At 38.5% G+C, this 19,806-nt stretch overlaps 4 protein-coding genes across 6 annotated transcripts in view; 2 read left to right on the top strand and 2 right to left on the bottom strand.

Annotated features, from left to right (window-relative positions):
• LOC108149864 (centrosomal protein of 162 kDa) overlaps positions 1-8,158 on the bottom strand; it is a 29,689-nt gene extending 21,531 nt beyond the window's left edge. For both annotated transcript variants that reach the window (XM_041707140.1, XM_017277744.2), the window contains exon 1: positions 7,175-8,158. In XM_041707140.1, the coding sequence (XP_041563074.1) occupies positions 7,175-7,843 (669 nt within the window). In that variant the 5' untranslated portion in view covers positions 7,844-8,158. The remainder of the gene's footprint in view (positions 1-7,174) is intronic.
• LOC108149866 (carboxypeptidase B) lies at positions 1,159-6,688 on the top strand. Of its 2 annotated transcripts, none has more exons than XM_017277746.2 (4): positions 1,159-1,512; positions 4,539-4,970; positions 5,031-5,184; positions 5,690-6,688. In XM_017277746.2, exons 2-4 carry the CDS (start codon positions 4,565-4,567, stop codon positions 6,465-6,467), a joined length of 1,338 nt encoding a protein of 445 aa, XP_017133235.1. In that variant the 5' UTR covers positions 1,159-1,512; positions 4,539-4,564; the 3' UTR covers positions 6,468-6,688. The 2 variants fall into 2 exon arrangements, with proteins under 2 accessions (XP_017133235.1, XP_017133237.1); XM_017277748.2 differs by lacking the exon at positions 1,159-1,512 and adding an exon at positions 3,989-4,006.
• Positions 8,159-8,746: 588 nt separating the features above from the next.
• On the top strand, positions 8,747-13,723 carry LOC108149872 (MAP kinase-activated protein kinase 2). Its single transcript, XM_017277758.2, has 4 exons — positions 8,747-8,854; positions 10,705-11,285; positions 11,874-12,289; positions 12,869-13,723. The coding sequence occupies exons 2-4, from the start codon at positions 10,727-10,729 to the stop codon at positions 12,974-12,976; spliced, it is 1,083 nt and encodes a 360-aa protein (XP_017133247.1). The 5' UTR covers positions 8,747-8,854; positions 10,705-10,726; the 3' UTR covers positions 12,977-13,723.
• Positions 13,724-14,253: 530 nt separating this feature from the next.
• On the bottom strand, positions 14,254-19,599 carry LOC108149873 (N-acylneuraminate-9-phosphatase). Its single transcript, XM_017277759.2, has 3 exons — positions 19,220-19,599; positions 16,260-16,745; positions 14,254-15,590 (listed from the first exon to the last, which is right to left on the bottom strand). The coding sequence occupies exons 1-3, from the start codon at positions 19,361-19,363 to the stop codon at positions 15,162-15,164; spliced, it is 1,059 nt and encodes a 352-aa protein (XP_017133248.1). The 5' UTR covers positions 19,364-19,599; the 3' UTR covers positions 14,254-15,161.
• Positions 19,600-19,806: the final 207 nt, after the last annotated feature.

Below are 19,806 nucleotides of genomic sequence, written 5' to 3'. Positions count from 1 at the left end.
TAGCAAAAGTACGTCAATGCTGCATAAATTGTTTTCGTAAAAGGAAATCGAAAAAACCAGTTTGACAATAAGTTAAATGGGAATCAAGTCCACATTTTATTGCTGGAAGTTTTGAGTAGAGAAAAATAATTCTGTGACTGAACCCGTGACATAATATGTCACAAGTGGGCAGCCCCGTCGGTGTTAACCGTTTACTGCACTGTTAGATTTAACACCCGCTTTGACCGTATAGTTATGTTCAGGTTTAATTTTAAAAGGCGTTTAAATTTCGTTTCTTTTTTTCATTACTTGGTCAAGTCAAAGGGCGTTTTCAGCAGAACAACATGATCACTGATCACCAATAAATCAGTAATCAGTAATCAAGTTTTTATTGTTGAACGCTCATGATGCGGAAGCGGCGTCGTAAAAATTATTCATAATTTTACATTGCAAAATATTACATATACAGTATTGATAATGATTGATTATAGTTGAAAGCTGGCGGGTTAAATTTGAATTGTTTTCCGTTTGTCAACAAGCCCAGCTGACTGACAGTAAGACCGTGAGACCAAAACTTCCGTCACACTAACTAAAATAAACTTTTTACTCTGATGAAACTGAGTACTAGGTTTTAATAAAAAAAAAATGTAAATAGACAAGTGCATGTACGAATATATTTTTGTATTAAGAAAGATAAAGTGGCTATTTTAATTTTTTTGTACAGCTGAAAGCAATATCTAGCCCAAAGAGGCCACAAAACTTCTATTGTCGCTATACTTCAAAATCAAAAAATTCTTGCAAAATATCTACTTTGTTTACGTTTTCCTTTTTCGGTTTATTCTTATCGATATACATAGATGTACGCTAGCAGATATTTTATCATTTATCAAGAAAAGGCAGTATACTATTTTTACGCTCCCTTTTTGCTGATCATGATGGACGAATTGTTTTATCATGATCAGTGATCACACGCGTTAAGCAGAACTATCGTAAGAGATCCATCAGTGATCAGTGATTGTGTTGTTCTGCTGAATACGCCCAAAGTGTCAATGTCGTCGTGGGTGGAAGGGAGACAGTGCAAATGCGTGGAGCATTGGAGCTTCTCACTCTCTATATCTCTCTCTCTCTCTCTGCCGCCACCTCTGCTGCTGCGCTGCCGACGTCGCTGCCGTTTCCATTTCCAATTTCCATTTACGCGACGATCGCTTTTAAGATCGGTCGTCGGTCAGCGCAAAATTTGCAGCATACTGGGGCTCCCCTTTTTTTGTTATCGTTTTCGATTGTTGTGTTTTTTTTTTGGTGTTTTTTTTTTAAATTTATTTTTTTTGGCTCTCTTGCGCGGGCAGAGCGGCAATATAAAATTGAAGCGCATACAAGCGCAGCATTTAGTCGAAGTTTGAAGTCGAATAAAGCGGGAACACTCTCCCACACATACACATTCGTAAATTGCACTCACTCTCTCGCTTGAAGAGCCGGCAGCAGGAAGAAGAAGAACTGAAAGAGCGTTGCAAGCATCCCCAACAACAACAAACAGTAAGTGACAAAAAGACAATAACAAAATACAAAAGTGAAAAACGCAAAAATATATAACAAATTGAATCAATTTAACAAAAGTGTAAAAAGAATGGTTATCAACTCAAAAGGGGGCGAAGAATTCGAAAGAAAGTGAGGAGTTTATCAAAGAAAGTGCGAAGATTACAGACGAAAAGGGAGGGGAGAATGGGAGAAGAAAAGAAAGGGAGCCTGAAGATAACAAGGAAGAATTGCAATTGAGATTGCAGAAGAAAGTTGAGTGACTGCACATGAAAAAGGTGAAAGAATGTAGAATAGGGTGAAGATTGTATATAGATTGGGTAAGTAAAAAAGAATTACAGGAAAATGAGGGTGGAGATTGTAATAAAATAAAAATGGAGAATAAGAAGCATAATTGATGAAGAATTCGCTATAAAAGTGAAAAATCTGCTAGATTTTAGAACAAGCTGCCGTATTAAAAAAAATACCGGAGTAGTCCATCAAAAAAATTACACCTATAAAAAAAACGAAAAAGTGTTCGAGATTTTGTTGCAGTAAAGAAATGCTGGAAAATGGAAAAGGGTTTGAAGTTATAAGATAAAATGGAATGAAAGATTTGTAAAAGAAATTTGGAAAAAAAAGAGAATAACAAATGTTACAAACATTTCTAAAAACTTAAAAAGTGTAATCATAAAAAACGAAACTCGTTATATAAAAAAAAGAGTAATTAAAGCTGTAACTGCAATGCGGAAGTCCAAAATGCAACTGCATAATTTTTCAACAGGTTTTTACCTTTTTGGTGTCTTTTGTTAATTTTTTTTTTTTTTTTACGGAAAGTGCGCTTATATGCCTCTTAGTCAACGATTTAACTGAAATAAGTAAAAGAAACTTTGTATTTACCAATATGTAGAAAATACAATTTGACAAACATATTTTCCTACGGTAAGAATTTAGAAAATTCGTATTTAAAAAGCTTTTTAAAATTAGAAAAAATTCTTTAAAACTGAAAAAAAGTTTGTGTAAACAAATAAATAACAGACACAACATAAATAAGATTGAAGAAGTGAGTTCTTTTGTCGCCTTAACTTAAACTTAAATGTGGGTCTGACATTGGTTCAAAGTTGAAGTAGATTTAGGAGCAAAATGTTACTTGCACGGCTTCAGATACAGATCTTACAATGTATTCTTAAACTGTTTACATTTCGAAATGACATGCAGGTATAAATGACTGAGTTAATGGAAGGAGAACGGGGGGCACGAAGGTCGAGGTGAACAGCAGCGAATTGAAACCGAAACAAAGCGAAACCCAATCCGAAACTGTTCGTACTCCACATTCGACTCCCGAGATCTGACATCTGAGATCCGAGATTCGAGATTCGAGGCCCGTCAGATCCAAGCCGAGAACCAGTTCTGGGAGTTCGGAGACTACGATACTCAGTGAAACAGAGACAACCCTCTCCACCGTTCAAGTGCCACTTTCTGCCTGGCAATAAAAAGAAAATAAACACGAAAATACAAATACGCATCCATAAAAAAAGAACCAAAATGAAAACAAAACCTAAAAGAAACAAAAAAAACGGGCCAGGGAAATTAGCACAGAAGCGTTAAAACGACGTTTCGAAATCCGTAAGAAGACCAGGAAAAGTTTCTTTGCCCATAATCTAGATCTTAGGGACCAGTCACTAAGACGCAGTTTGAGTAAATCCCATCTATCATTGTGCATACAAAGCAGCGGGGACATTAACACGAAACTCTGGTTGAGTCAACAAAACAAAATAAGCCCCACGCCCCCGGAACTCTGAGAATTCAGGGAGAACCCACGGATCGAACGATCCAAACGATCGATTGATCGATCGCCGCTAGAATCCATAAAACAATGCAAATTCGTTTAGTGGCTGTATACTGATAATAATGGTTGTTGCCTGTCTGGAATGCAAGTTTCGATACACCCACAAAACAAGATATTTATTAAAACCTCTCAAATATTGTATATTGTATCTAGGTCTTCTATATTTTGAAAATGAAAAGTTATTTCTATTATTGTGAAAATAAATTTAGAATGCTATTACAACAGAAAAGTAAGAAATTCTTGTATCTATTCCTTTCTCTTTGCTATTGTGATAAAAGCTAAAAACACCTTTATGAGGCAAGAAAATTCCCCATCACATATGTGTTTCTCTATTAAAAATTGTTTCCAATACCATTAACGCTATCTACTGTTTTTAATTACTTATTGGCAATGGCAACACACACAAAATGGCAGGGTTACGAGGAGTAATTCATCTATCTAGATAACCCAAACCATTAACAATGAAACGGAAACATTTTTGTATATTTTTTTTTTGTGCCGGCAATTAGACGAACTTTTTCTGTAACAATTATTTTCACTGATACCAGTTGGAGTTTGCTTTTAGTTTCGTTTTGCATTCAGTTCTCGCTACCTGAACGACTGGGTTGGATGTAAAATTGGTTCCATTTTAATTGCTGTAAAACGTATATCATAACTATCAACAAGGTCAGATTTAAAACTCATTTATAATAGTTTACTTAAGGAATTTCAATTTGAGTGTAAATTTGTAGGTTAATAACTATTTTTATTAGTTCACTTAGCAGTGTTTAACATATGCAAATGAGCTCTAGAAATGTTTCAAATAGATGTGACATTTTCACTGTTACTAAGTTAGCCAAGGTTTGTTTATTTTCCAGCTCAAGTGAGTCTGAAAAGGCAGGTACTTTGGCCATAAATAGCGTGATTTTATTGCAAACTAAACAAGCGTGTACTATTTTAACCTTTAGAGTTTAACAATCGGCTGCCAATGGTCATTACTGTTTGTTAGTAGCAACTAGAGGCTCAATAGACTCCACCAAAAACAATATAAAAATCGTGATCGTCAATGTTTTCATAATAAGCCAAGTTTATGGTAAAAGAATAGGGGTTTTTGCAAGGTCAGTTATTCATTCAACACTGATCAGAAGTTAATAAATGGAATTGTTTTGTGTGGTTACCATCTCATTAGCTGATTACTGATTACGGAATTTTTTTTCAGGTCAACCTGCTGATAGACACAACGAGATGATTACGCAAAAAACCCATCTGCTGATGCTGCTCCTCATGGGACTGATAGCGGCCTGTCTAGCCAACGAGTTGCCCTCCAACCTCACCCAACTGGATGTCAATGAGATTCCCCAGCGATACGATGAGGCGCAACTCTGGAGGATCTACAACATCTCGGAGGCGATGCAGCACCGCGTGCCCGTGGGACAAATGCTGGAGCAGAAGTTCGGGGGCAACATATGGAAGGAGAACTCCAAGTTTCTGGACATCTCCATTGCCAGGGATCAATTGAAGGCGGCACGCAGCTTTCTGTCCGCCCACCGTCTGGATCCCCAGATTTTGTCCCACAATGTCCAAGCCATGATCGACGAGGAGCTGATTGGAGGCATTGATGCCACTTCGATGGTCCACGGAAGTCGAACGAGTAAGTGAAGGGTCATTTATTGTAAATTTTAAATATCTATCAATACTTAACGAACCGCAGAAAAGTCCGCGAGGAGCAGCATGCACTGGAAGGACTATCATGATCTGGACACCATATATAGCTTTATGCGGGAGATCCGCAGCAAGTTTCCCAACATTGTGCGATTGTATACTATTGGCAAGACGGAGCAGGGTCGCGACCTAAAAGTGCTCAGGTGGGTGTTTCATTTTAGTTTAACAAAAAACACCTTTTTTGCACTGTTGAAACTATTTAGCTAAGAAAAAAGCTATTGAAAAATATGGCTTTAAGCTGTAATCAGGTTCTTTAGGAATATAAAGTAATATGAAAGCCTTTTTTTATAATTTAAATTTTACGTTATAAGACAAGAAATGCTTGAAATTTCTATCTTATTAAAATGTTGCACTTTAGAAGTAATATTTATCAACAAAAATATATATTTATATTTATATTAAACACCTTACATGTGTGGCTTAACCAATAATAAACAAATTTTTTTAATAACTTAAAAAAAAAGCCCAGAAGTATTCAAATATATAAAGTATTTTAAAGCGAATTTAAAAATTTAAGGTCTACTTTTAGGCATTAGGAATTTGTGAAAACGAACCGCTTGTGAATACTTTAAAAAAAATAACCAAAATATTTCACCCCACTATTCTGCTAAAAAAAAAACATCTAATATATTTTATATAACCCCCCAGAATCTCGGAGAATCCCCGCGAGAACAAGAAGGTGTGGATCGACGGCGGCATCCATGCCCGCGAATGGATCAGTCCCGCGACGGTGACCTTCATCCTGTACCAACTGATGTCCAACTGGGAGAACCAGCCGGAGCACATCCGTGGCCTGACGTGGTACATAATGCCGGTGATGAACCCGGATGGCTACGAGTACAGCCGGACGACCAATCGCCTGTGGCGCAAGAATCGCTCGAAATCGCGACGCGCCCAGTGCAACGGTGTGGATCTCAACCGGAACTTCGATATCGGCTGGAATGGCTACGGGTCATCGACCAATCCCTGCAGCGACACCTACCGCGGATCCTCGCCAGCTTCGGAGCTGGAAACGCGAGCGGTGGCCGAGTTTTTGGAGAAGCGAAAGTACAATTTGGAAGCATATCTGACGTTCCACAGCTACGGTCAGATGATCGTCTATCCGTGGGCCTACAAGGCCGTCAAGGTCAAGGATGCGGGTGTCCTGCAGCGGGTGGCCAGCCTGGCAGCGGAGCGGATTGTCCAGAAGACGGGCACGGCATACAGAGCGGCCGTTACCCACGAGGTACTGGGAATCGCAGGCGGTGGCTCCGACGACTGGAGTCGTGCCGCTTTAAACGTTAAATATGTGTACACCATTGAGCTGAGGGATCGTGGCGCATACGGTTTCGTTCTGCCGCCGCGTTTCATCAAGGACACAGCTCTCGAGGGCTGGACTGTGACGGAAACGGTGGCCCAGGCAATTGGCCCCAGTTCATCTACTTGAACACGGCTCAATCTTCTCCAAATCTTGGTCTAATTTGTAATACGTTTTTTTTACAACCCACCTTGTATGTTTGAACTGCATGTGTGCCTGAAGGATTATTTATGTTGGTTTGTTTGCGTGTTTGGGTCTGTGAGAGAGTGTGTTTATTTTTGGGTGGGCTGCTGTACTCTTTGAATTCGTACGGCGGACAATAAACGGAAGCTATGCTATTTATTACTATAGTTCGACTGGAAATTTTTTTGGCGGTTTTAGAGGTTCTCATAACGGAAATCTCAATAAATATACTTTCTATCAATCAATTAAACAAACAATACAGACTAATTACCCTTTCTCTATTGAAAAATACAAAACAGGTTGACAAATACGGTGCATTAATTAAAGTTTATTTTATTTTAAATTGGTATTTGTTGAATGAGATCGCAGATAAATCCTAAATGTGAAATCTCCAAATCTTATATGATCAGCGGATATCCCCAATAATATGTATAATCCCAATTCAAGCCTTGAATTGGAATATAAATGGATTTTAACCATCTCTAAACATCTGGGAAAATCCATCATTCAAATCTTATATGAAATGCAGATCTCCCCCCAAAAATATCGATCGAATTGGAATATGAATGGATTTAAACCATTTCCAAACCAATAAGATTTAATAAAAACAAAAGCTGGTGAGGTGAACTCTGAAATAAAACCTTTGAACTCACCGTGTCCTCGTCGTCATCCGTGTTATCCTGGAGCTGGATCTGCAGCTGGGCCATGGCCGCCGTGTGGTTCTCCATGTTCATGTCCTTGGGCGTGGACTCCTCGGAAATGACCGATGCCGAGGGCAGGTTGTCCACGAAGGCGGCAAAGCCACAGCCATTGTTGCTGTCCAATGGCGTCTGCACGGATGTGGGCGATGCTGAGGATTTAGAACCGGATCTTGGCCGGATTTTCCCATTGATTCCGGCAGATTTTGGCGGCAAGGGAGCGGGCAAATGCTCGATGCGATGGGTATAGCGTGTGTTGAGTCGGATGCTGCTGTGCGGCGAGGACTGCGGGGATGAGGAGGAGCCATCGCCGGGGGCAACGGCATCCTCACATCCAAGCGGTTTCTGGGGGGTATGCATTTCCGGGACCATGCCGCCCAGACGCAACTGCTGTTGGATCAGGCGCTCCGCCTCCTGCAACAGCTCGTCCACGGACCGCATGTCCGTGTTGTCCGATAGGCGACTCACCTCCTGGAAAATTGATTCCGGATCCGGATCAGTCAGTATGCCACCGCAGTCCTGTTCCTTGGCTAGGAACTCGATGATCGAGCTGCTGTTCGTGTAGTCCAGCCCGTCCGCCGCCTCTGCCACGCCCTGTTTGTGGGGGCTGAGCACCTGCGACATATCGTCGTTATCCGTAACTAAATCGGGCGAGGAGATGTATACTTTTCCACCTTTTGTTTATCTTATTTTGCCTGGTATATCCTGGCGAGTACGTTTGCCAATAACAAACTAATAAAAAGGGAACCGAAAAATGTTGGAATACTGGGTTTTTTGGTGGCTTTTCCGGAGTCCCAGAGCACGGATCTCGGGGATGCGATACGGGTCCTCACGGGTGCGGACACGAGGCTCAGCGGACGCGACGCATCGTCAATTTGGCCGTGGCAACAACATTTACCACTTTTTAATTGTAGACAGCAGGTAGTAGAGATGGGAGGGCAACGATAGCCACGACGGCTTGCCAAGAAAAAAATCGAATGTATCGATAGTTCTGGGGGCTTAATAACTTTGATCTGAAGTTTGTAATGCACTATATTTGACATTTCCAACTATTAAAAGAATATATAGTAGTTAGCATTACCAGACAAATTGATATAAACATCTCGGTCTGTTTCTTTATCTATCTTTCAATGTAAAGTTTTCAAAAAAGTATAACATAACATTTTAGAATCATCCGAATGGAAAAAATAAACATATGAATAAGTGTTTACCTGCAAAAAGTATAGATTTAGAAAACAATGAATCTATAATGGGAAATTGTAATCTTTTATATGGAAAATAGAAATGTCTTTCAATTTACAAAAAATTTTCCAGGTTTAGTAAGATAGTTAATAATATCTTGCCCGACAATATTAATTATACGATTTCAAGAATTCAATATTACTTTAAAACATATTTCAATTGAATACAAATAATTTACTTCCATTTCGATTTAATCGATACGTTTTTTAAGCCAAGCCATCGATTGAATTCGTTAGAGACGGCACAATCGTCGCTCACGACACTTTTTAGTATTTTCCTTTCAGAGCCGCCTGGTCACACTACTTGGCATTTACACATAAATAACTATAAATTTCGGGTTGTTGTTCTTTTTTTTCGTTCGGTTACATAGCACGCTCAATAAATACCCGAAAGGTAAATACGATCAGCTGAACAGCAGGTGATAAAGCGGGATATATTCAGTAGAGCGGTCGGCAGGCGTATAAAATCGCATGGCCAGCAAAAATCTGGGCCACCTGAAAACGATCGAAAAGCGATAACAAGATAAAAAAATGTACTGCCGTGTACAGTGAAAACCAGAAAAATAGAAAATGCTAGTTAAACAGTGAGAAAACATGACGCATTGTTTGCATTTGTATAGATATCCGTGAATGTGTGTGCGCGGGCTGCTCGGTGCAAGTGTGTGTGTGTGTGTGTGTGTGTGGGTAGTAAAATACGCGTTAATTAACCAATTTTACAGGAGAGAAAAAATGGTTTTTTTTCGGCAATGCGTAATGTGCCAGAAATAAACAAAAACATAAAAAAATGAAGCATTAATTTCATCAGCACCGCGCACGCACACAATTGCCCTGTAGCGCCTATCGATATTTAGCGATTACTGATGTCGAACATATGCAATGTTTTCCCCGTAAAAAAAAAATTGTGTAACAGTTTTTTTTCCCCGGAAAAACATGGAAATATGCAGCGAGAGTGGGTTTAATTAGCCACCCCACCCACTGCCCCCGTCCCCTGATTTTCTTGATATTTTTTCTGTTTTCCTGTAAGTCTATTTGCATGCAATTTGAATCAAGTCGAGAGATCGGAGCGCTTCGAGTGTTTTTTGGATCTGCATATCAATATATAAGGCCGGATAACTAAAAAAAAAACGAAGCTTTACACGCTTAAATAAATATCTTATACGGTAATACGAAATGTATTATCAAAAAAACAAAAAACAAAAACATGTTTTGGGTTTTAAAAATGTTGTATTAAATTCACTTTTAAAACTTTTTTATTTTATGTACCATCCCAAATCCTAAATTTTCAATAATAATAATTCTTATATCTTTGGATATTAAATATAAGAAAATATAATAAACCACATAAAACAGACCCTGATACATATTTTTAAGCATCATGTTATTCCTAGGATTATAACTTAATTTTTTTTCGGTGCCTATTTTCCCTCTCTTTTCTATTGGTTTTAGATTGTCTTATCGTTATCTACAGGATAATTTTCTTTTTTTTAAGTAGTAACCAAACGGTTTGTTTGTGGCAAATGGTTATTTTAAATGAAACGCGGGCTAAAAATCCGGAAATAAAGCGGGATTCCCAAAACACTTCGCCCTGCAAACTTAATTGTTAGTAATTAAATAGTCAATTGCCCCACACCTAGCTTAAATGAACTTCACTTTTGAAAAAAGATTATAATTAAATACAATTTATTGCTTCAGAGCAGCTACTTTTTGAGACCCTCAATTTAACCACAAAATCATTAAACAAATAAGTTGCCAATAAATTGTTAACCATAATTGGGTGTGTATTAACCATTAATATGTGGAAAGGGTATGGCCATTAAAAATGTTTATTATTGATAGTTTGTTAAAATTGCACAAATATTCCATTTCTATTCATGTTCGAATCAGGAAGAGATTATTTATAAATTAACCAGGCCTAAAATAAATGTAAAACTTAATAAGAAGTAGTTTAGGTTTTGAATAATTACAAATACATTGTAAGCAGTTAGCTTAATGTTTAATACTGCAAGCATTTAAAAAGTGTTCGTTGGAAAACTGATTTATTATGAACAGATTTTTCAGATGTTGATTATGATTGATTTTTTAAGCAACTTTAAATCAGTTGAAAAGCTATTTAATATTAACAAATAAAGTTTAATTATATGTTTGCAATTTTAGTAAAACAAATAAAACATATACAAAGTTATCTGAGTTATTTAAATGATAAACAGAGAGTGATAATATTACTGAACATTTCCCTTTTTGCAGTTAGAGATCAGCCGATTCCAGAATGCTTTCGCTGCAGAACCAACGGCAACCGAAGACCACCGCCCTGGTGGACGACTACGAGATCTCGGACACGGTTCTGGGACTGGGGATCAACGGGAAGGTGGTGCAGTGCACCAACCGCCGCACCAAACAGAACTATGCGCTCAAGGTGCTGCTGGATAATGAGAAGGCCCGTCGCGAGGTGGATCTGCATTGGCGGGTCAGCGGATGCCGGCACATTGTGAACATCATCGATGTGTACGAGAACACGTACAGCGGCCGCAAGTGCCTGCTGGTGGTCATGGAGTGCATGGAGGGCGGTGAGCTCTTCCAGCGCATCCAGGACAAGGCGGATGGCGCCTTCACGGAGCGCGAGGCGGCCCAAATAATGCACGAGATCTGCGTGGCGATAGACTATCTGCACAGTCGCGATATCGCGCATCGCGACCTCAAGCCGGAGAACTTGCTGTACACCACCTCGCAGCCGAATGCGATCCTCAAGCTGACGGACTTTGGCTTCGCCAAGGAGACCTTTACCAATGACACACTGCAGACGCCCTGCTACACTCCCTATTACGTGGGTGAGTGTTCCTAGTCTTAAAATCATGTCAAACACCGCATTAGTCACGAGAAACAGCTTTAAAATTGTTAAAACACCTCTGTTCACTGTGCAGTTGCATTTTTCAGGCCGGAAATTGCATGACACTAATTTGATTTATATTTCTGTGCCACAAAACTGATTGTAAAGTGGAGAATAGGTACAATGCAATGTCACACATCTAACTGGTGTTTCTAAATCACCAGAGATTCTTTCTCTATGCAACCTCGTTGCATAATTTATTGGGTGAACTTTCCTTATAGTTTCTCTAATTTTATTCAGCCTTGTTCTCAATTCCACTTGCGAAAGTGTTGTATGAAAGTTGCACCGTGCGACCCACTTAATTTGCAAGAAATCTTAACGAGATTGCTGATAAGCTTATGAAATGGTATATCTATTCATTTACACATCAGTGTAGACAGTTTATTGTTTATACTAACCTTATATACATTAGTTTATTTTGTAAACAACTTCCTGACTTTTCCTATATCAGTTATTGTTTTAGTTTACTCCTCTTACTTTAATTGTTCTATCTAAATATTCATATTTTAATCGTAAACATTTTTTACAGCTCCCGAGGTTTTGGGTCCGGAGAAGTACGACAAGAGCTGTGACATCTGGTCGCTGGGCGTGGTGATGTACATCATTATGTGCGGATTCCCGCCGTTCTACAGCAACAACGGCATGGCCATTTCGCCGGGCATGAAGAAGCGCATCCGCACCGGCCAGTACGACTTTCCCGATCCGGAGTGGACGAACGTGAGCCCGGCGGCCAAGGACCTGATCAAGGGCATGCTCAACGTAGATCCCAGCAAGCGTTTGCGCATCCAGGACGTCATCCGCAACAAGTGGATCGCCCAATTCAATGCCGTTCCACAGACGCCACTTTGCACGGGTCGTATGCTCAAGGAGAGCGAGGAAACTTGGCCGGAAGTGCAGGAGGAGATGACGCGCTCACTGGCCACCATGCGCGTGGACTACGATCAGGTGGGGATTTAGGCTTTAATATATGGATAATTTTAATTCAGGATTTAAATAATAGTTAGTTTTGAATGAGGGTCAATCTTTAAAAAAGTTGTAAGTCTTAAGAGTAGTCTTAAAGTGTAGTCTTAACTGAAAGCCTACTTAAAGGATTAAACAATTATCATGAGACATGGCATAAGGCTTCAATAATATAAATTGCTTTCTTTCCAATTTCATTCTATTATATAACATTACTCATTTGTTTTTAACAATATATTGTGTGCCACCTTTGCGGTACACTTGTTTATATATTAGGAAAATAGATTTCAATCGATATAGCGTATGCTTTGGCAATTAGCAAGCTTTTTTCCTTCCTTTTGTTTTAATCGTGTTCTAGAAAGTCACTAATTATAAAAACCAACAAGGTAAACGGAGGTTAATGCGCCTAGAATACTAGATACTCAAGCTTCGTTGTATATTGTATATTCCAACCAATTAAAACAATCTTCATAAAATGCACTTGTGTTCCCACGAAATAGTAATTTATCTGAAGTCCCTCTGAATATTTTACTATAATAACACGTATTATTTCCTATTCTTTAGATGCAAATCAAGGCGCTGGACAAGTCGAACAATCCGCTGCTGACGAAGCGCAGGAAAAAGATCGAGGAGATCGAGAAGATCTATGCAAGCAGTGCGACACGCAACTAAGCTAATAAGCCAGAGCAACCAACACGGCCAATTCCGGAGTGAGATGGGCGTAGGACGTAGGATGGGTGAACCATCGGTTTAACACTTAAGCGGAAAAGTTGTACAATGCTTTACAAAAAACGATAACTACTACTATATACTACTACTACGACGACAGCAACAACTGCTATTAACTACTACGATAACAACAACCTCTACAAAACAACTACTCCATGTTATGTTACGTTTACGTTAACGTTACGTTTTCCTACTCTTTTTGTCCATTATCTATGTATAATCCATTTCCAGTAAAAGGTTCTTAGGGTATTTTGTAGTCTGAAAAGTGCTCTTTTGTAAAAGAAACTAAAATGCGTAATAATAACGAACTTAAGAAAAGCCAAGAGCAAGCCTAGCTAGCCAGCCGAATTTTCAATATGCCTCGGTATCGCGTGAAAATGTTCCGTTTTCGATCTTTTTAAAACGTGTAATTTGTAACCGATTTTTTTTTTACGTGTACGTGACTTTGATTATAATTATATATGTATATGTATAACCGTGTGTATATGTATGTATGGTATATGTGAGGAGACAAAAAAAAACAAAACAAACAATTATACAGCCAGTTGACGTTAGCATTAAACTGCGAAAAATTCAGTGTTGGTTATAACTTTTATTTGCTGACTCTGCAAGCGATATACCATTTTACCGTATAGCGTATTTGTAGTCTATAAACAACAAAATCCCCCAAATAAATAAAAACAAAATCAAGCTTATTTTACTATGATTAAAAGGAATCGATTTTTCTTTTGATTTTATGGCGGGAATTGGAATATTATGATTGGATTATTTGATATTGCATGTCTTAGAAAGAGATGCATATATAAAGCAATTTGTCTTTTAAAATCTTTAATTATATATATCATTGTTTTGTGCTTAAACTCTATACTTATTGTTTCCAAATAACTTTACCCTTTTAAATCCAATTTTTTATTGGTATACCATTAATTTTCATTTAGTCATATGCATGTATAAATCAATTAATCTTTAAAAACTTTTAATTATATCTTACATATTTTGTCATATTAATTTTCCTTTAATTTACCATTAATCTGCATTGAAATTAGCTAATTTTTATAGCCATTCTAAGTTTCCGATGGGTGGCAAGAAAGAATTTTAAAAGCCTGCAACTTGGCACAATAAAACTCAATTGTAAAGTGGAATACCTCTAAAAGCTTCCATAACTAAGAGATGTATGACTAGTTATGCCCCCCGGGTGTACCAACGAAAACACTCCATAATTTTTAGCTTTTGCAGTGTCATTTATTTTCCATATCCATGATCAACAGTGCTTTCGACATACGCATGCTGGCATATGTATGTACCATATATATCATCAACTTTTCGCGTGGGTGCGGAATAACCAGGGGTTTTTTTTTTGGGGCGTGGGTAAATGGGGAGGAGGTGGTTGCAAATAACAATTTGCCAACAGAGTGTGGGGCTCACACAAATTCGAACCCGGCTAAAGGCTAAGACTAAGACAATAGTTAACATTCACGTACATCCATCGTCATGCTATAACTACAGATTTGTTAGTGCCTCGGTTTTTCTTATTTTTTTGTTTTTTTTTTTTGTTCGTTAGTGTCTCGAAAGGTTTGTTAATGTGGTTTTTGTCTGGTTTACTTCATCATTTTCATTTTCACTTTTTTTTTTTTTTTTTTTTTTTTTTGTGTGTTTTTTGTGTTACCTTGACGTACTTTCAGTTGCGTGTTATATCAATTTACAAAATATGTGACAGAAAATTCGCTTAGAAAAATACATTTGGTTTGCTCTGCTTCCTGTCCTCGATTTTCTTAGTTATTTTGCTTGTAGTATTTGTATGCTGTAGTTTGTGTGTGTGTGAGTGTGTGTGTGTGTGCTCTGATGCTGTTTGTTTTGCTAGTCCTAATTTTAGTCTAATGGCAGATATCGAGATTCACCGTGCTGCACCGGGCTCCTCCCGCTAATAGTTGAACTTTAAATTCCTGCATTCGTTTCCAATTCTCCTGGCTGTCCTTCGTCCATCTGTGGTTATTACTCCATTACCATTCCAACGATCTCTCCTTTTCTTTAGCTATAGTTTTGTAAACTGAAGGTACATTTTTCAACAATATCTCCCGATCTGTATTTGATCCTTGCGATCGATCCTTTTAGACTTCTCTGTCTGGGTCTAGAGAAAGCTGTCGCAGCTGTTCTCCGCCTCACTGTTGGAGCAATCCATGGCGGGCAGGGAAACGCCACGTCGATAGAGCCTCTGCCTCTGCTGCATCTGTTGCTGGTGCTGGTGCTGGTGCTGGAGATGATGGTACCCGTGGCCAGCTCCCGGCTCACAACTGGAACTGGAGCTGCTACCGCTCCCGCTCCCGTTGCTAGAGGAGCTCTGGCCAGTGGGACTCATGTGGCTGCCACGACGCCGGGAGGTGGAGGCCGTGTCCGGCGGAGCGACGGCATTGAGGCGCGGGAAGTACTTGTACATCTCCAGCAGACTGCCCAGCTTCACGTGCGGCTTGTACTCCACATCCTCCAGCGATTGAGCTGCCGAGCTGCTGTTGCTCAGTGGCGTCCAGAAGGTGAGACCCAGTTGGGCCAAGTGACCACCCTGAAAACAACACGGAGACATGATTAGTTAATCTATTTGGCAATCATTTAAACTATTATATCTTAAAGGGCATTTTTGATACCTATTCATATAATATAGTAACATAAAAATTACTAGATTATCATAAAACGTTAAAAACAATTGTTTTAAATCTATAATTGATATTTTTCATATAGCAAATGATATTTTTAAAAATATCTTATATAAAATTATCTTTAACATACATAATTTTCATATTATACAAAATTATTAAAAACTTGGTTTAGCAATTTTACTATCAAATGATATATTAAATGAAATGAAATATAAAACTTTTATATATCAAAGTTAAAAATAATTATAATAAAACTACTTTAAATACATTACTAAAAATTTAATGAAATATAAACCTTTTTATATAACAAAATAAAAAAATATAATAATAATACAACATTAAAGTTTAAATATTTAATAAATATACCTAATTCCTAAGGCTTTGTTAATAATTTATTTGTTTTTAATCCATACAACTTAATATTGTCATCTTTCTCTTACATGCAATTATTTTGTCAAAAAAAGGTCACGGTTTGCTACTAATAATCTTAGTTGCTATATATCTTAGTTACTATATAGCTATTTAATATAATCTAATATTATTAATCTTAATAGCCCAATAAAACCCTGACCCACCATAATGTCGGTCTCCAGTTTGTCGCCGATCATGGCGCACTCATGCGGCTTGACATTGAGGAAGTTGCAGGCGGCGTAGAAGATCTCCGGATGCGGCTTCTCCCAGGGCAGGTCCGATGAGACGAGGACGCAGTCGAAGTAGCCGCGCACATGCAGCTTGGCCACCTTCTCCCATTGGGCATTCGATGGTCCGTTCGTGATGAGGGCCAGGGCGTAGCCCGCCTGGCGCATCCGCAGCAGCAGCTGGACATAGTCGGCGGGAACGGCCAGGTAGCGGTACCGCAGCTTCAGCCACTGCGGATAGATCTGCTCCGCCAGGTGCTTGTGGCGCGCTGGCAGGGATTCACGCCACAGGTGGGTGCGCCACGAGTCCAGCGACGTCTGCGAGTTGTCCGGACAGCGGCGAAATGCCTTTAGGAAATTCTGGCTGGACTGAGCGGCGTCATCCTTGCTGAACTGGTACTGACTCTCCAAAACGTCCGCGAGCTGGAAATAAATTAAATATATTTATTAAAAATTCATTTTTAGGTATGTATGTATGCCATAATATCGCCAGATAATCTGAAATATTTTTCATATATTTCTAACTTTAAGGTGAAATTAATTTTTTCCGGTTTGAAGATATGATAAAGTTATAAAAACCGCAGACATTGAAAGTGATAAGCCTATAGCTACGAGATAAGCTAAGAACTTTCACGTTCTAGTTAAAAGTGAATCACATTTTAAAAAAATAATGATAGCACAAGCATTTTCTTTAATTATTTCTATTATTTTCCATGTACTAATAAAATTGAATAGAGTTTGTATTTCAATCTTACCAGCGAAAACAAAACAAAAGTATTTTTAAATGTTTAAGAAGAAAATAAAATGTTTATTTTTAGGGGTTGACACAGATATTTATATATATGTATATATATATATATTGATTAACGTAGATAACATTAATCAATTGAAAATAAAGATGCTCGCGTTTGTGTAGATTGATTCATGAAGACTACAAAAATATAGATGTTTACGCTTTATTTTTTACGCATTGAAATAACAATTGTTAAAACTTTGATGTTCAGGGATATTTAGTAATACGCAAATCGGAACTATTACGTTCATATAGTTTGTTCAATCATCCGATCGAATCGGAGTCAATTGATTAATCGTACTTAATGCCGTAATCATTAAGGCATCGCCGCCCTATCAGTGCATTGATCATCAAACTGCAATTGCCGCCGATACACTTGTCATATAATATATACCACATACATATATACATACTCACAGTTATGGGCGTAATGATAGCACGGAAATTTCCATTAGTTATCATATTTCCCCCTAAACGATTCTGGATAAATACGTTTACATTAAGAGTCGTATGATTTCCCCACGTAGTTTATGCAAACCGACAAAATAAGTCATTGCCGAAGCAGAAAGTTCAGTTTGATCAGCAAAAAGTTGATCCCATCTTAAATGACACGCGTAACGTGATACGCTAAGTGAATTTGAGAAATATCAAATGGGTGTGGTTCTTCTGTCTGATAATAATTGAAAACAACTGAATAAAGAAAGGAAACTGCCTATTAACCATGGCTTTAATTCAGGGTCTGAACACTGCGTAGTCAGACAGAAATGTGATATCATTATTGGCACAGCTTAAACTATTATTTAATTATCAGGAATGCAATAAGTACGAAAATGTACGTGACATACTCAATGTTTTAACGCGTCGCTTTCTTTTTATAAGTTAAGCATCGTTAAAGGTAAAGTGGAGATAACAAGATGTTTATGGCCAACAATACAAATATTTTCGCTATTTCAAAAGCTAATACAATGCTTTGGTTTACTGAACGTTAACCCACATTTCTTAATACCTAAGTAAGCATTTTAAATAAAGGGTTTTGGGACGATTTATTCGAACCAAAAAGCTCTCGATTTTAAAATAAAATTTAATTTATTTTTGTATTTAAGCAAAGGTATTTTAATCGTTAAGGTAAGATACCTATCATTAAAAGACTCTTTTCGAAAATAGCCTTAAAAATATTGTTAATTGTATGTTGTAATTTTTTTCAATTACGTTTGAAATTCGGTGAGTTGGCAATATATTTTTGAACACCATTCAAAGACTCAAAATAAAAAGCTCTTTGTTGTCGTATTATTTATTATCATAGCTAAGATGTCAATAACCCCTTAAGGTTCATATACCCATGGTTTAAGTTATAATCTTTGACTTTGTTGGGTTCTATTATTGGGATCTTGAAAACTGGCATTTAAGTTAAGATATTTTATTTTGTAAATTGTTGCCACCAGTTTTCGGTGATATATTAAAAATGAGTGATTAAGTTTCGAGATTTAAGCCGTTCGGTTCTTTTAAAGTTTGCTGCAATCTCTAAGAATGTAAAATTCCATTTAAAAAACTAACCCAAAGCTTTGAAAAGTAAACAATAATTTGATTTCATTGTACTGCATTTACCAGGATTTATATTTCAATTATATCGTATATCCTATAAAATGTCATTCACCTTTCCTGGGCTATTTACTTGGTAGGATTTTGAAAGTTAAAAGTAAACTTGAGGAGATATAGACCGAGTATTCTCGTATATTTTTTCGGCTTTTAACATGCCGATAACCTTCTCGAGTGCATATACCCCCGTGGTTATATTTAAGTTAAGACCTTGTGGAAGTGCACTTAGTGCTTGCATTTTGGGGCCGGAAGGGGAGGGGCGAGGCGGGGTGAAATGAGACGTTACGGAACGGAACGCAAATAAACAATCGAATTTCGGGCGCGTGCTATCAGCTGAGCGTCCGGGTTTTGCTTTTTCGACCACGTAACAACAGGCGGTGGCGGTGGCGGCGGCGGGCTGCAGTGGAAAATTTTCTAGCTGCGCTGCGCACTTTCACCCCCCAAAAAAAAAAAAAAGCTAAAAACTAAAGGCGGAAAAGGGGGCTAAAAAGTGGTGGCTGTGGCTCACCTTTCTGATCGCCTTGGAATCGCCGGCCCGCGTCGGAATTAACGTGTTGTCCAGGTCAAAGTAAAAGGCGCTGATTTTCGCACATGTCGCATCGAAATGTGTGGCTGTCGGTAGCTTGCCGCAATTAAATTTGCTAGCTGCCATGGGAGTCGCAGCGCGGGGGCGTGGGAAAATCCGGGGGGCGGGGCGGTCGAGAAATTAGAAATAGGAAAACTTCACACAGTTGAATTGAATCCGCCAGCGGATTTCGTTTTTTGAAATTGGCGCCAAAGACACGAAAGTGCAGCGCGCTGCAGTATTTTATTTTCTTTTTATTTAAAGCGGACTGAAAAAGTTTCCGCGCGCGGCGGAGTTAAAACGGCAACTGAATCGAAAAAAAATAAAAACGGAACGGGTCGCGGTCGCACTAAGGTCGCCAAAGAGGGGAGAAGGCGGGGGAGCGGAACAGGTGTGTGTGTGTGTGCAGAGTGAGAGCGACTGAAAGAAAGTGCGAGCGCATGGGAAAACAGTGACGACCAAAAGTCTGCGCGCCGCGTACAGTGTGACCAGATGCAGGTTCTTAAAGTAACTACTATAGTTTTTTACAG

The sequence above is a fragment of the Drosophila elegans genome, unplaced genomic scaffold (genome assembly GCF_018152505.1).
Source record: "Drosophila elegans isolate 14027-0461.03 unplaced genomic scaffold, ASM1815250v1 contig_149, whole genome shotgun sequence".
In the NCBI taxonomy this organism is placed as follows: domain Eukaryota; kingdom Metazoa; phylum Arthropoda; class Insecta; order Diptera; family Drosophilidae; genus Drosophila; species Drosophila elegans.
The sequence above is the reverse complement of the archived record's forward strand: the minus strand, read 5'-3'. Positions and strand labels throughout refer to the sequence as shown.

Coding starts and splice junctions, on each gene's coding strand:
- LOC108149873 (XM_017277759.2), bottom strand. CDS start 19,363: ATGGCAGCTAGCAAATTTAATTGCGGCAAGCTACCGACAGCCACACAT. Junction 16,746..19,219: donor ATTCCAAGGCGATCAGAAAG/GTGAGCCACAGC, acceptor ATTTATTTCCAG/CTCGCGGACGTTTTGGAGAG. Junction 15,591..16,259: donor AACTGGAGACCGACATTATG/GTGGGTCAGGGT, acceptor TGTTGTTTTCAG/GGTGGTCACTTGGCCCAACT.
- LOC108149866 (XM_017277746.2), top strand. CDS start 4,565: ATGATTACGCAAAAAACCCATCTGCTGATGCTGCTCCTCATGGGACTG. Junction 4,971..5,030: donor GGTCCACGGAAGTCGAACGA/GTAAGTGAAGGG, acceptor AACGAACCGCAG/AAAAGTCCGCGAGGAGCAGC. Junction 5,185..5,689: donor CGCGACCTAAAAGTGCTCAG/GTGGGTGTTTCA, acceptor ATAACCCCCCAG/AATCTCGGAGAATCCCCGCG.
- LOC108149872 (XM_017277758.2), top strand. CDS start 10,727: ATGCTTTCGCTGCAGAACCAACGGCAACCGAAGACCACCGCCCTGGTG. Junction 11,286..11,873: donor CTACACTCCCTATTACGTGG/GTGAGTGTTCCT, acceptor CATTTTTTACAG/CTCCCGAGGTTTTGGGTCCG. Junction 12,290..12,868: donor TGCGCGTGGACTACGATCAG/GTGGGGATTTAG, acceptor CCTATTCTTTAG/ATGCAAATCAAGGCGCTGGA.